Below are 14,764 nucleotides of genomic sequence, written 5' to 3'. Positions count from 1 at the left end.
TTTATATATCTACTGTTACTATTTCTATTTCCAATAAAGACCTCTCCATTGCTTCCCAAGCTAATAGCTACAGCTGTTACTCCTCATCTCCCGAGTGGGTGTCTATCCTGCATCTAGCACATATCTGGCCCACACGGAGCTCCAAGTGTTCCCCAAGGCACTGGCCTTGACTCTTCTAGTTGCTCAAACCAAGGACCTTGAAGTTATCCTTTCTCTCACTAGTCAGTCTCCCTAACTCAGTCCATATTCAAATCTTGCCAATGCTACCTTCAAAATCTGAACTCAGGATCTGAAAAATTCTCATCACCCTCACTCTACCAGCATGGGCCAAGCCACTGCTATTGCTCCCGTGTGTGACTGTAATAACCTTCTAATGCGTCCTCCTGCTTTTGTCCATGAGAAAGAACCGAGCAGCAAGTGTGAACATTTCAAACACAAGTCAGGTCACATCAAGACTTTGTTCAAAACCCCCCCAGTGCATTCTGCTCAGTATGAAAGGCAAAGCCTTTACTAGAAACCCTAAGGCCTTGTACACCACCCTTCCCACCACCACAGCACCGCAGCTCACCGCTGTCCTGCTTTCTGTCCTCCCTCCCTCCTCACCATTCCTCCGACAAGCTAGAGGTGCTCTCGCATTCATAACTTGCACTCGAAGTTAGATGGCTCTTTCCCCAGATTGTCACAGAGTTTGCGCCCCCAACACCTTCAGATCTTTTCTCAAAGGTCATTTTCTTAGTGAGACCTTCTTTGACCATCCAGAGTACTATTTCACCGCCCCCCCCCCACTTCCTAACCCCTTCCCTGCTCTAGTTTTTTCTTTAGCTCTTACTGCTCTCGGATGTGTCTTCCATGTTCTGTACTTAGTTATCCTGTTGATTCTGTCTTCCCCACTAGAATGTTAGCTCCATGAGGGCAAGGATCTTCATCTGTTTCCTTTCCTTCTGTGTCCCTCACATGTGAGCAGGACTGGTCATCTAACCAGGCTCAGTAAACATCTGTTGAATATCTGAATGACCCTGAAGGAGAACCTCTTACTATCACATCCTAGAACATCACACTGCCTTAACGGTGATGTTCCTGGTGATCTGTACGCAAAAAGCTCCAAGGTAAAAAGGTGTCTTACAATAATCTGTAAGGAGGTTAAGCTGATGGTCAGATGAAGTTCCTTTCATTTATTTGCTTCCACATCATTAATCTAAAAGAAATGATCTGGTCTTTAGGACACACTTCAAACCTGGTGGGCTGGAAATCTAATAGCAGAGTGGACATAAAAGATGTATTCTGTCTCTCAGGATCTTATAAGGAACACGGAATAGTGCTGTTCTATACCCACTGATATTTTCTATGGGGACGCTGAGGTCAAGTCTGCCAGCTAACAAAATGTACAGAAAGTCAGTTCGGTCCCAGGCACTGGAAAGAACAAAATCCTACTTTTAAGATATTCTTTTTTTTTTTTTTAAAGATTTTATTTATTTATTTGTCAGAGAGACAGTGAGCGAGAGTGAGCATAGGCAGACAGAGTGGAAGGCAGAGTCAGAGGGAGAAGCAGGCTCCCTGCGGAGCAAGGAGCCCGATGTGGGACTCGATCCCAGGACGCTGGGATCATGACCTGAGCCGAAGGCAGCTGCTTAACCAACTGAGCCACCCAGGTGTCCCAAGATATTCTAATTTTGGCAGGAGATGACAAACAAACAACAAAAACTAGTGAACAAAGTTAATTTCAGACAGTAGTAAGGACTAGAAAGACACGCGAGAGTAAAGTGGTGGCTGATGACGGGGATGGGAGGGGTTGGGAGTGGCCAGAAGGATGACAGAGGGCGCCGTGGGAAGACTGTGAGCTACATCACCCTTACGGCTAGACACGGGTATAGATATATCTCACGTATTCTTTATCCCGGAGCCTTATAAATGGAAGGAAGGGCTAGAAATGAGCTGAAGTGTGGGGAATGGAGTGGAAACTAGAAAAAAAAAAATAATAAGGTATCTGAGAACCGGCCAGAGGCCAGTCCATGCAGTCCTTGTAGAACACAGTATGGAATTAGGATTTTACACTTAATGGGAAGCCATTAGAAAGTTCTAAGGAAATGGTGGGATCTAAGCACATTTCCAAAAGATGATTCTGGCTGCGATGTGGAGCATGACCCCAGGGCGCCGGGAGGGGCAGGGTAGTGGCAGAGGTGTGAGGCCGAGCGCCGGGGACTGTGGGCGGCTCTCCCACGGGTCTGTCAGCCGTGCTGACAGTGCTGCACCTGCATCTTGTCTAATCTCTTCTCACCCCTGGAGTTGGCTGAGGCCCCGTTCCGGGTCTGAGCTTAGCAAGAGAAAAAGTGCTACAAACAGAGGGAAGGCTCTAGTACACTCCGTTTCAGACGCCATTCGTAGCCCAAGGTGCCATTTGGGGAGGAGCTGCTGAGACACTGATGGAAGACAGGAAGTCCCAGAGCAGCTCCCGCTGTAAGGCGTCCCCCGTGCGCCTGCAAAGCCACAGGCTGCTCTCCTGGACGCACGCGCCGGCTTCTCCGCATAGACCGAACCTTCATTTTTAGGGATTTCTAGGTGCGCAGTTATGTGGATTCTTTTCTTTTGTCACCAAATACTGCCGCAATTTCTTTTGACGTATTTTACAGTGCTCTCTGCCCAGAAGCGACTCCATAAATATTAATAAAAATCATTACTGTTGCCCTACTGAATCAAAGAGCTTATACATTTCTTGCTGAGTACTTGTTACAATTTGACTCATGGCAATATTTACTTAACATGAGTGGCCATTCACTTAACACTTGGCCTTTTGACACTAACCACATTTTAAGTAACACAAGTGCCAGCACGCTTTCGTGTGTAAAAAATATTCACCAAAGAAATATTAGCAGCAATGGCACATAAATTGCTTTTTCATTTTTAGAAGACTGGTAGAAGCTATTCTTGAAAGTAATTTTAGGGGGTCTGGGTGGCTCAAGTGGGTTAAACCTCCGCCTTTGACTCAGGTCATGATCTCAGGGTCTTGGTATCGAGCCCCGCATCGGGCTCTCTGTTCCTCGGGCAGCCTGCTTCCCCCTCCCTCTCTGCCTGCCTCTCCACTGACCTGTGATCTCTCTCTCTCTGTGTCAAATAAATAAATAAAATCTTTTAAAAAAGAAAGAAAATGCAACAGCTAGAAATATTGAAGGTAACATTAAGGCACTTGAAACAAATTATTCCTTTGGCAGGAAAGATTTAACTGCACCCTACAATCATCCCTCTGTTCAGATAGGTGTTGGGAGACATGACTGGTGCCTAGTTGATCCATCAGCTGAAGAACAGGGGAAGAGGGAGCTCTGTCTGATTACGTTTAGTTACAATGATTTAACTCAGAATGTACAAACATAAAAATATGCCATGTTAAATTGCATTGTGTTTAAATACAAAGTTAAAACGAATTGTTCTCTGAGAAAAAAAGCATACATTTTACTTTAGAGAAGAGTGGAAAATCTGATGGCAAATTTCAGAAAGATTTTCTTTTTACTTCCAATGGTATACAGAGCAGTAGAAGCTATAAGCCTTGAAGACTTAGGGAAGGTTTTAGAGAACTCCTACTTAAAGACAGGGAGAAATCTATTTTTCGGGTCCCTCCCTGCCCACACACCCCCAACCCCCCTACCTCAGCATTATATCATAAGAAACACTAGGAAAATCAGATGAAATAATGTCTGAGCTCCCTGAGCTCGCTGAAAAGCACTGTGTAAATTTGGTCCATTCTACTTTTGAACTCTACCCCATGCACCGCACTCCAAATCTTCCCTCACTGTTAAGAAGAGTGGGCAACATAGGCAGTCACCTCTTTGACATCAGCCACAGCAACTTCTTTCAAGATATGTCTCCAAAGGCAGAGGAAACAAAAGCGAAAATGAACTTTTGGGACTTCATCAAGATCAAAAGCCTCTGCACAGCTAAGGAAACAGTCAACAAAACAAAGAGGCAACCCACAGAATAGGTTGTAGTGTTGCAAATGACACAACAGACAAAGGGCTTTATATATCCAAGATCTATAAAGAACTCCTCAAACTCAACACCCACAAAACTGATAATCACATCAAAAAATGGGCAGAAGACTCAAGCAGACACTTCTCCAGTGAAGACATACAAATGGCTATCAGACACATGAAAAAATGTTCATCATCACTAGCCATCAGGGAGATTCAAATTAAAACCACATTGAGATACCACCTTACATGAGTGAGAATGGCCAAAACTAGCAAGAGAGGAAACAACATGTGTTGGAGGGGATGTGGAGAAAGGGGAACCCTCTTACACTGTTGGTGGGAATGCAAGTTGGTGCAGCCTCTTTGGAGAACAGTGTGGAGATTCCTCAAGAAATTAAAAATAGAGCTTCCCTATGACCCTGCTATTGCACTCCTGGGTATTTACCCCAAAGATACAGATGTAGTGAAAAGAAGGGCCATCTGTACCCCAAAGTTTATAGCAGCAATGGCCACGGTCGCCAAACTGTGGAAAGAACCAAGATGCCCTTCAACGGACGAATGGATAAGGAAGATGTGGTCCATATCCACTATGGAGTATGATGCCTCCATCAGAAAGGATGAATACCCAACTTTTGTAGCAACATGGATGGGACTGGAAGAGATGATGCTGAGTGAAATAAGCCAAGCAGAGAGAGTCAGTTATCATATGGTTTCACTTATTTGTGGAGCATAACAAATAGCATGGAGGACAAGGGGAGATGGAGAGGAGAAGGGAGTTGGGGGAAACTGGAGGGGGAGACGAACTATGAGAGACTGTGGACTCTGAGAAACAAATGAGGGAGGGATGAGCCTGGCGGTAGGCATTAAGGAGGGCACGGATTGCACGGAGCACTGGGTGTGGTGCATGAACAATTAATTCTGGAACACTGAGAAAAAAAATAAAATGGAGAGAAAAAAAGAAGAGTGGGCAAATGAATCCCTGCAGGGAAGGAAATTCAGAATTCTTCATTACCCTACTGAGGTGAGAGAATCCTTTAGCATCAATTCACAGTGCACCCAATCACAATTTGACAGCTACATTTAAATGAGCCTCAGGTAAACAAGAAAGAAAAGATAAAACCAGAGCGTGTTAATCCAACCACCCCAGAGCAAAGTGCAGATGCTTCCTTAATGAGCGAGAGGAGGAAAACGCATCGGAGAAGGACTTTAGCAGACGGGACACTTGTTTGCTCAGTATCGTTGTGAACAGTGTGTTTATGTGTCATTTTTGTAAGAAGAAAAGAAATTGTGGTAACAACACAGAGAAAGAGAGATAAATTGGAATCTAAGACAAATAATGAGCTTCACACTAAGGCAAACAGAAATACTCCAAGCACTTCAATGCCTACAAAACGCAGATGCGTCTGTCTCTATCGTCCGTCTCTCCTAACACTCCCTCAGGCAAAGCCCAATATGAATTTACAATGTTGAATTCATGGCTTTATTTCAAGGAAGTTCATGAATAGATAGAGCAGGGCTGGCAGCCTGGGGATTTTTTTTTTTTTTTTTTTGAAGCTGCACCACTATGTGAAGCAAAATGAATAGTGTTTCTATTCAGAAGCTTCTCTCCCTTTATGTCCACATGTTCTGTGTCTCCGATTGTTCTGTAGAAAATATCCAGATAGGAGTGAAATACTGAAAGGTGTTTTCATTTCAGAACATAAATAATTCAGTGTGTTCACAGGCTGTCAAGGATGAAATTCTCCAGTTTAGTTTTTCTATTACCAATAGTACTATCAGTCAGTGATCATTTTTGTATATCCTGAGCAAAATTAAAACATTTTGAGGACTGCTGGATTCAGCTGGGCATCAGTCATTTTAAAAATCTAAAAGGCTTAGGGGCACCTGGGTGGCTCAGTCCATGAAGTGTCTGCCTCAGCTCAGGTCATGATCTCAAGGTCCCAGGATCCAGCCCCGCATCAGGCTCCTGCTCACCCGCAGGAAGCCTGCCTCCCCCTCTCCCTCTGCCTGCTGATCCCTCCCCCTGCTGGTGCTCTTTCTGTCTTTCCCTCTATCCATCTCGCCCTGTGCTAAATAAACAATTAATTAATTAATTAAAAAGAACATCTGAAAGGCTTGAAGTCTATGTACGTAATCCGAATCAAAGACGATAATTCACAGAAGTTATCACTGGCTCCAAAGGCCAGCTTTAGAACCTCACAGAACTGTAAAGATGCATGTTAGATTATTGTATAAACCTAAACTTGATTTGAGAGACTTTGTGGAAATCCACGTACTTTACCCCAAACGTAAAATACAACACTAGGCTTCAAAATTGAGAAAGCTAGTCAAAAGAATATTACACTTAAAATAAATACGTATTATTAACTAGAACTGAAACAGAATACTATTTACCAGTTAATTTCTCTTTAGCATTGACAATGGCAACTATATTGTACTTTAACGACCAAAAAAAGTCAAAATTAGGACTCAATTCCTCAAAGAATCCAAGTTGATATTTTAAAACATAATACGGGGTTCCTAGGTGGCTCAGTTGGTTGAGCATCCGACCCTTGATCTCAGTCAGGTCTTGATCTCAGGGTTGTGAGTCTGAGCCCTGTGTTGAGCTCCATACCCAGTGTGGAACCTACTTAAAAAATACACATAAAAATAAAAAATAAAAATAGCAAAATATAAAAAGCTAAGTCACTATAACTTAGAGATGTGATTTTGTCACTTGTTTTAGAATTTCATCCATTCTTGATGGATCTTCAGCATTAGAGAAATCACCTTGAGACTGATTATTGTAACCACACCTAGTAAAAACAAATTAAAAATAACACCAAAAAGGAAAAACTGAATATCTGTAAAGGGGCCCTTGTGATTTATAAGGTAAGCGTCAAGTACGTTTTTCTATAAATTTCTATTTTTTTCTGGGCTACGTACCTGTGTTTCTTAATGTCATTGATTCCATTCTTCAGATTTCCAAGTCTTTCTGTTGGATTTTGCCTAAAATAAAAATTTTTTGACAGGCAATTCATAATAATTATGCTTCAGTGAATTTTAAATTAAAATTTAACATTTTTTCATTATGTATTCATTTATTCAACAGTATTCATAGACTTAGAGACTGAGTATAGGGAAATGAAAATCACACTGCTCTCTCCAGTGTGTGTGAGTGTATGTACACACACACACACACACAGACACACACACACCGGTGTTTTAAATGAGCTATGAAGAAGGATGTTACCTTATCAACTCTGCTGAGGAAAACAGAGAAAGCTTTAGAGAATCATTTACATCTGAGCTGGAATCTTAGAAACATGCAGAGATTTCTGCTGGCAACCCACAACTAGGTTTCATGTTCTAAATTTACTAAATGCTAATGCTTTCTTAAAAAATAAAGTTCAAATGTGCAAAAAAAAAAAAAGTGACAAAGTAAAGTTTAAACACAAATTCCAAAAGCCTTCTATTCTCTGATATATTACTTTGAAGGGTAAATGGAAATTAGGAGTGATGTAAAATAAGGCCAGAAATGCACTGCTTTTTAAAATGGAGACTGACAGAAGGTAAGTAGTGACACTTTATCAGCACCATTGGTTTTCTCTCAAAATAACAAGGTTGTAAATTAATTACTCCTTTATTAAACTAATGTTCTTTTTTGCCCTAATACACATAAAGATGATTCCCAAAGAGAAGCGGATAACTGTAGATCTCTTTTAAACTGTAAGTAGGTATTGTGGTTCTGTAACATGAAGCAAAGTCAAACTCCTAATGAAGAAATGATTTTCTTTGAGCAGAATTTAGTTGCATGAAAAGTACAGAAAGTAAATGCCTGCCACATTTTAAATTGTGTGGACACGGAAACGAGAAGACTTCACACATTCCCCAAGAACTAGGGGTTTTAATTTTCATTCTCACCTGCAAAGCCTCCGAATCAAATCCTCGGGTCTTCTTGTGATCTTTCTGGGAAAATCCATTTTTTCAATTCCTTTGAGAATCAAATTGTAGGTCATCATCTGGTCAACCCCGGAAAAGGGAGGGCTGAGGAAAGCCAAAACAGGACACTAGGACCGACGTGTCAGACACATTTTCAAGCGACTTTCTTACCTTTCTCCCCCTTCCTCCCTCCTCCGTTCTCAGTGGTCGTTACATGAACAAATCTGGATACACGCTCGAAAATAGCTGCACTGCTTTCCTATCACCCAGCAAATGACACACATACACATACAAGTCAGCTGTCAGGCGGTGATGGTCACCGAGAAGAAACGTAAAGGAGCAGACGGAGTGACAGACGGAGCTGTGGTTTTCTCAAAGCCGGACGAGGGGGAAAGCCTCTGTCATCAGCGGACCACTGAGCGGTGACATCCACGGAGAGGCGCGGGGAATGAGCCGCGCCGTCAGCCGCCAGCAAGAGACCAAGGACAGCAAGCACCCAGGCCGGGAGTCGGGGGTGGCGCCGGTGTTCTGGAAAACGTGAGGAGGTCTGGGCTGCTGCGGGGAAGTAAGGAAGCGGGGAGGGTAGGAGCAATGAGGCCGTGTCGTGGGAAGCTGGAGGTGACGCTCAGGGCCCCGGGATGTGCTCCGAGTCCGGCGACGGCCTTGACAGCAGTCAGAGCAAGCCTTTCTTAAAAACGTGTCCAAAGTGACCCGTGACGGTGCTAGCAGCGGGGTAGGAAGTCCTGGTGGCCTGAACGGGGATGGTGGACGGGAAGGTGGTGCCCCGGGGTTGGCTCCTGGGTCTGTTTGGGTGGTAAAGCGAATAGGATCTGTCCGGGGGTGAAGGTGGGTGTAGGAGGAAGAAAGGATTCGAGATCGACGGGCAAGTGCTTCGGCTTCTGGAACGGGGCTACAGCTTTCCAAGAGGAGGCTGGCGTGGGTCCCGAGGCACAGAGCAGGCTGTGACGTGTCCATCTAGAGTTGGGGTGTAACGGTCCACGCAGACCGCTGAGTTTGTGACTCTGGCTTTCAGGAAAGGCGCGGGCGCTGCAGGGACGGCTGCGGGGCCTCATCAGACGGCATTTCTGGCAACGGACTTGACGGTCCAGCCAAGGAGAGAGCGGAGGGAAAAGACATCAAGACTGAGGCGGCCCAGAGCGGAGACGCCAGGAGGACAAGGAGGGTCCGGCAGTGACGACAGACACGGAGCCGTTAGCGTGGGGGAGAAACGAGAGGAAGGGAGGTTCTGGAAGGCGCGAGGACAGACTACTTCGGGGGAGCGCTGCTAGGCTGGCGCAGGACGCGCTGGGAGCTGACCACTGAAGGATAAGGTTTTAACCCACACGCGTTGCTGTTAGAAACACTTTATTCTATTGTGTCGTTTAATTTTTGAAAATTGAAGATGCCTTTCATGAACTACTCGGCTATATCCTGGCCGTGCATGAGACGCTTCGCTACTGAGTTCCCACCCAGGAATAAACTTGGAATAAGGTGGGTGCGACAACTTTGCAACAATCTCTTGTCTTGCTTGGAAAGAAAATAAGAAAATGAGGTATGAAACCAAAAACACTGCTCTATTTCCCATACATCTATATTGACAATTAGGTCGTGTTGTGTTGTAGTTCATTTGCATATACCTCCTGACTCTCTAGAGTTCAGGGCATTTAAAATTAACTTTTCTCATGCCCTACCCTGAACACCTTTACAAGAACAATTCCTTAACGTCTTGACAGTTCAAAGCCACTTTAACAAACCCTGAGTTATTGGGGATTCCTCCTTCTTATTCCCTCACTTTATTTCCTTATTCCTTGCAGGAACCTATCCCAGCTGATAAAGACTGAGTTGTATATTCCCTAGCAACCTACATGAACCACCATGTATTTCTTAGAAATGCAGCTGACAAATTTCGCAGGGATGAAGGAACAAGTTCTTGAAATAGAACTCCTTGTGTCCCAAGACTATAAGCAATTTTCTCTCTGAATGACATTCTGGAAAATTTCCTCTTCTTTCCTTCAAAATCTTAAGCAATGACTATTTGGAAATGAATACAGATAATATAAAATGCTCTCTCATATCTGTTTGCTCAATGCATGTGGACAAGGAGGTCCAATATAGCCACATGAAATCTCACATTAGAAATTTGTAGTGTAGAGGCATCTGGGTGGCTCAGTGGGTTAAGCCTCTGCCTCAGCTCAGGTCATGATCCCAGGGTCCTGGGATCGAGGCCTGCATCAGGCTCTCTGCTTGGTGGAGAGCCTGCTTCCCCCTCTCTCTGCCTGCCTCTCTGCCTACTTGTGATCTCTCCCTCTGTCAAATAAATAAATAAAATCTAAAAAAAAAAAAAAAAAAAAAAAAACCAAAAAAGAAATTTGTAGTGTAAAAGTTCAAGATTTTATGAAATTCTTTCTAAGTATGTGTTGAGACTTAAAGCCCACCGAAGGGCTCGTTCCAGTATTTGGTATGCCAGTCCATGTACAAATCCTCTGAAAATCCGAGAATATCTGCTTATAAGGGTTTGTAATGATGATCAAATCAGCTGATGAGAAACAGGGAAGAAAACTGAACTGTTTCCCATGGGGGTGTCCGCACATTCTATTAAAAACGCACATTGTAAGGCATAAGCATATAGTGGAAAGCGGATCATATTTACGGTTAGAGGATCCGGGATCAAATCCCTGATCTGTTAAGCAGGTAGCTCTGTCCTGACTGTCTAATCCATAACACTGAAGTCATAAAATAATAAAAATTCTTCTTTAACTTCCACACAGACCCGTGAAAACGAAACTAGAGAATACACATGTGAGAGCTTTATAATGTGTAAAGCACTTCATCGTCCGAGGTAAGATCACATAGGGCCTGTGTATGTGTGTGTGCACGTGTGGGTGTGAATGCTTGTGCATGTGTGTGTATGCGCGCACCCATGTTGAATATTGGGGCCCCGGATTCATTAATACAGCCCTTTAATCCCTCCAGGAGCGACAGTTAATCTGGACTGCTAAGCCTCCTGCCGTGTCTGGTCTGGGTTCATTAGCACCTCTGGAAAGCAGCTGACAAGGAGATTAAAATTTAGATCCAACAATGTTCCTTTTCTTAGCTTTTCTGGTTAATGATTTATTGGGAAGATGGAAGAATGGGGCTAAATTTAGTTTCATTGTTTAATGGATTTAATTGAAACGTGATTACAATTTTCTCGATTACCAAAAATGTATATGAGAGGAAATAAAAACAGCCTCAGTTCCTCTCCTGATTCTCACAACACAATTACCAAACCTTCACACAGTTAACAGGTCATCTATAGCAACAGGCCCTTGCATTTTAGGCAAACCAGGGTAATTCTGTCCATCCTTCCTGTACATTCCCACATGTTTTCTCCATGTTACAAACCAGCAAGCATGTTATATGCAGAATAGACAAAGGGGAAAAGGCATCACATGTAATCAAAAACATTCTAAAATGTTAAACTCTTAAATTATATATATATATATATATATATTTATCATCAGTAAATTATTTTGGCACTTCTGTGAACTTGAAGGTGACTTACTTGCCCGTTAGGAGCTCGTACACTAGAATCCCCAGAGACCAAAAATCCACACTGAAGTCATGTCCTTTGTTGAGAATGACTTCAGGAGCTACATACTCTGGAGTTCCGCAGAATGTCCATGTCTTCTGTCCAGATCCTATTTTCTTAGCAAATCCAAAGTCAACCTGGAAAAGGATGTCAAAGACATTTTCAGAGACTAGAAACTCATGTTCTTCTCTACGTCACCCTCTAACTTCTCCTGCCTGCTGTCTACACCTCCACCCTCCCCTTCACACACATACCCACACACACCACTGAGCCTCTCATTTATTCTTTTGCAGGACCAGGTACAAATCTAGTTACACTGGAGCAAGTTCCACGTACACACTTCCACGCCCATGACCCCTGAAAGAGGAGAGGAATGGCTGGCAGGTGTAGGCCGCTACAACATACATAAAGCTCAGAGCAAGCAGGCAACTTTGTGATCGACGGCGGCTCTCATTAAGGAGAGGAGAGGAAGGGGTAAGATCAACCCTGGTGCACTTTGGGCTCCGTCATGAGAGAAAATCAATAGCAAGGGGAAAAGGGATTCTTAAAAGTCGGATGCACCATGTCCGCACCCTTGACATTCTGGCTTTCCAAAGAAAAAGCCAGAATCACCTCTTCTCAACTTGGGCCAGACCATGGACACTTGGAGTCCTTCTCAGGCAAGTCAGTGGTGAACAGCCCCTGCGTGAACTTACTTGTCCTGAAAAGACAGTCAGCCTGCACCCCCGGCCGGGCTCTGTGCTAGGCTTCCAGAGACAGAGCTGCCTGGGGGCAAGCCAGAGTGCGGGGACTACTTACACATGCGATTAGTGCTGCTTCAAGTGACACATGATGGAGTGGAAGACGACGCAGGGGCCAAAAAACATACCCTTCTGCAACATGCGGGAGAAGACCACGGCGGAGGATGTCATTGGGAGGTGATAACCTGAGCTCGGCCCTGACTCAGGATGAGGAACTCTCCCGGGGACTGAATCAGCACGACCCTCCCCCGTCTCTGCAGAGTAGGTCCCTCCACTTCTCTGAGGCTCTATTCAATGAACCAGCCTCGTGAGCAGAGTAGAAGTGGGTAAGAAGTCTGGAGCGACAGGAAGACCCGCTCACTGGGGGACGGCTGTGCGCACCTGACATCTGCCCGCAAGACAGACAGTGGGATTCTGTCCACGGACGCTGTTCGGCTGGTATTTTGCACCTCCAGTACATGCAGGAATTCTCATAGGACCCCCCTCACCTCCCCGGGGTAAACACACACAAACGATACCTGAGCCTCAACATGCACATGTTAACGGTTTCATTAAGCCCCTGGACTATCGCAATAAAATGGCAATAATATTGAGTAAAAACACAACAAATAAGGCTAACATCAAAATAGACCCTCATCTGAGAGAGTATGTCAATGAACTATAAAACCCAGCCCTCCTTTATTTATTCAAACATGAATATTTAAAATCTTTGTGTTACCCTAAATAAATCTCTTAGAAATTTAGCATTTCAGTAATACCTTTTAGTATTTATATGTAACAGCAAGGATTTCCTTATTAGAAAAAGGAAATTTAAACAGCCTAATTTGAAGTGGGATTTCACCATTTTCTTCTATCTATACAGAATGACTCATAAAGATTTTATCGAAGGGATGGCTGGGGATACTATGAAATTAAAATTTTGTAACCAGCTGAGATTAGCTTATCTACTTATTCCTCAGAGAAGGAACCAATATGAAAATCCTAGCTAATTTTATAAAGACTGAAATTTAAGAGACAAGAAAGCAATGTTTATAATTGTGTTTGTGTGTGCACCGATGGAGATATTATAGTTTGTTGTTTTATAATGGCCTTCCAATACATGTTTTTCATAACATTGAAGTTTTCCTTTTAAAAATGACTGTATGTTCATTAGATGTTTAAGAGTTTTTCTAGCTCTGAAAATGGTGAATTTTAATTTGAATAGCCGGTTTTGCTTTTGTAGTATTTGATACTGACCCACAGAAATGGCTGTAATTATATTAAGATTTTAAGATTTATGGGAACTTACCACTTTTCTTTGATCTTATCAACTTTAGTCTAACATCTGGTTAGACTGGTTAGGAGATCGACACTCGGACTGACTTAAAGTTTGGCCAAGATCAAGTGTAAAGTCACATGCTTAATCGAGAGGGCCTCAGATCTTCTGATGTCAAGTTCTGGGGATTTCCTATAACCATTCCCACCACCTCCGACTTGTACCACCATGGATTCCACTGCAAAGCTCAAGTCTTTTTAAACCTCTCTCTCTAGGCAACGGAGATGTAAGTTCCTTCCTTCCTTCACTCGCTAAGTATCTACAGAAGACCCGTATGTACCAAGCACCAGGATACAGACAGAGCCCCAGGCCTCTCAGAGACGGCATCTCAGAGAAAGAGGGGAACAAGCACGAAAATAGAAGATCGTACATAGTAATGCCAGATAGTGACCGACGTTACGAAGAAACATATGGCAGAGTGAGGGATGGAGATCAATAGGAATTTTACTTTAAATAGGGTGGCCAGGAAAAGGCTCTCTGAGGAGGGAGCATTGGAGAAGATGTCAGCAGGAATCTGCCTGAAATGAGAAAAAGGCTCATAAAAATCTGAGCAAGAATGATTCTGACAGAGAAAGAGCAGCGCAAAGGCCCTCGCCTTCGGGAACGTGCGTGGTAAGTTCAAGGATCGGACGAAGGCCAGTGTGGCTGGGCCACTGCGTGTGCGGGAAGACAGACGGGAAGTGAGGGCCGAGTTTGCGTCGGCCTGGTAAACCCCAGAAAGAACTGCAGAGACTTTTTTGGTCTAAGAAGCCACTAAGGACTGAGAGAAGGTTATACATGTCCTGACCAGTTTTAAAGGATCCTTCTAGAAGGCAAGAAAACAGACCCACACTTTTTTTTAGAAAATTCTACTCACAAAACAGATCTTTCTAGAATATCCAGAGAAGCTATACACAGGCTTTCTCTTGCCTCTATCAAATTTCCATTATGAAAGTCGGCTTACATGATGCTGAGAGCTTAAAAACATTAAATCTCCAAAAACCTTAATGAACTAGAAGGTTTTAAGATGCTTCTAAATCTGCAGTGGTGGCTGCATCATTCAGAAATAGAAAAATTAGCATGTGGCTTGCTGGAGCCTGTGTCCGGTCAGTATTAGCTTTTTCCCAGCGGTTTCTCTCTGGGCCAGGAGATTTGTCAGCTATTGGTTCTCTTGGTCACATAAAACATGGATACAAAATGACCAGTCTAATTAAGCCAAATGATTCATGGGGACATAACTTTCCAAAAAAATATTTATGTGGGGTTTTCAGGGCACCTA

General features: G+C 43.5%; 1 protein-coding gene across 5 annotated transcripts in view; it reads right to left on the bottom strand.

Moving 5' to 3' along the window:
* PRKG2 (protein kinase cGMP-dependent 2) overlaps positions 1-14,764 on the bottom strand; it is a 97,945-nt gene that overhangs the window by 6,161 nt on the left and 77,020 nt on the right. For all 5 annotated transcript variants that reach the window (XM_059154457.1, XM_059154373.1, XM_059154694.1 and 2 more), the window contains exons 15-17: positions 11,425-11,588; positions 7,863-7,985; positions 6,885-6,947 (exon numbers count right to left, since the gene is read on the bottom strand). In XM_059154457.1, coding sequence (XP_059010440.1) covers positions 6,885-6,947; positions 7,863-7,985; positions 11,425-11,588 — 350 coding nt within the window. The remainder of the gene's footprint in view (positions 1-6,884; positions 6,948-7,862; positions 7,986-11,424; positions 11,589-14,764) is intronic.

The sequence above is a fragment of the Mustela lutreola genome, chromosome 1 (genome assembly GCF_030435805.1).
Source record: "Mustela lutreola isolate mMusLut2 chromosome 1, mMusLut2.pri, whole genome shotgun sequence".
NCBI lineage: Eukaryota > Metazoa > Chordata > Mammalia > Carnivora > Mustelidae > Mustela > Mustela lutreola.
This window is presented reverse-complemented; position numbering and strand designations above follow the sequence as displayed.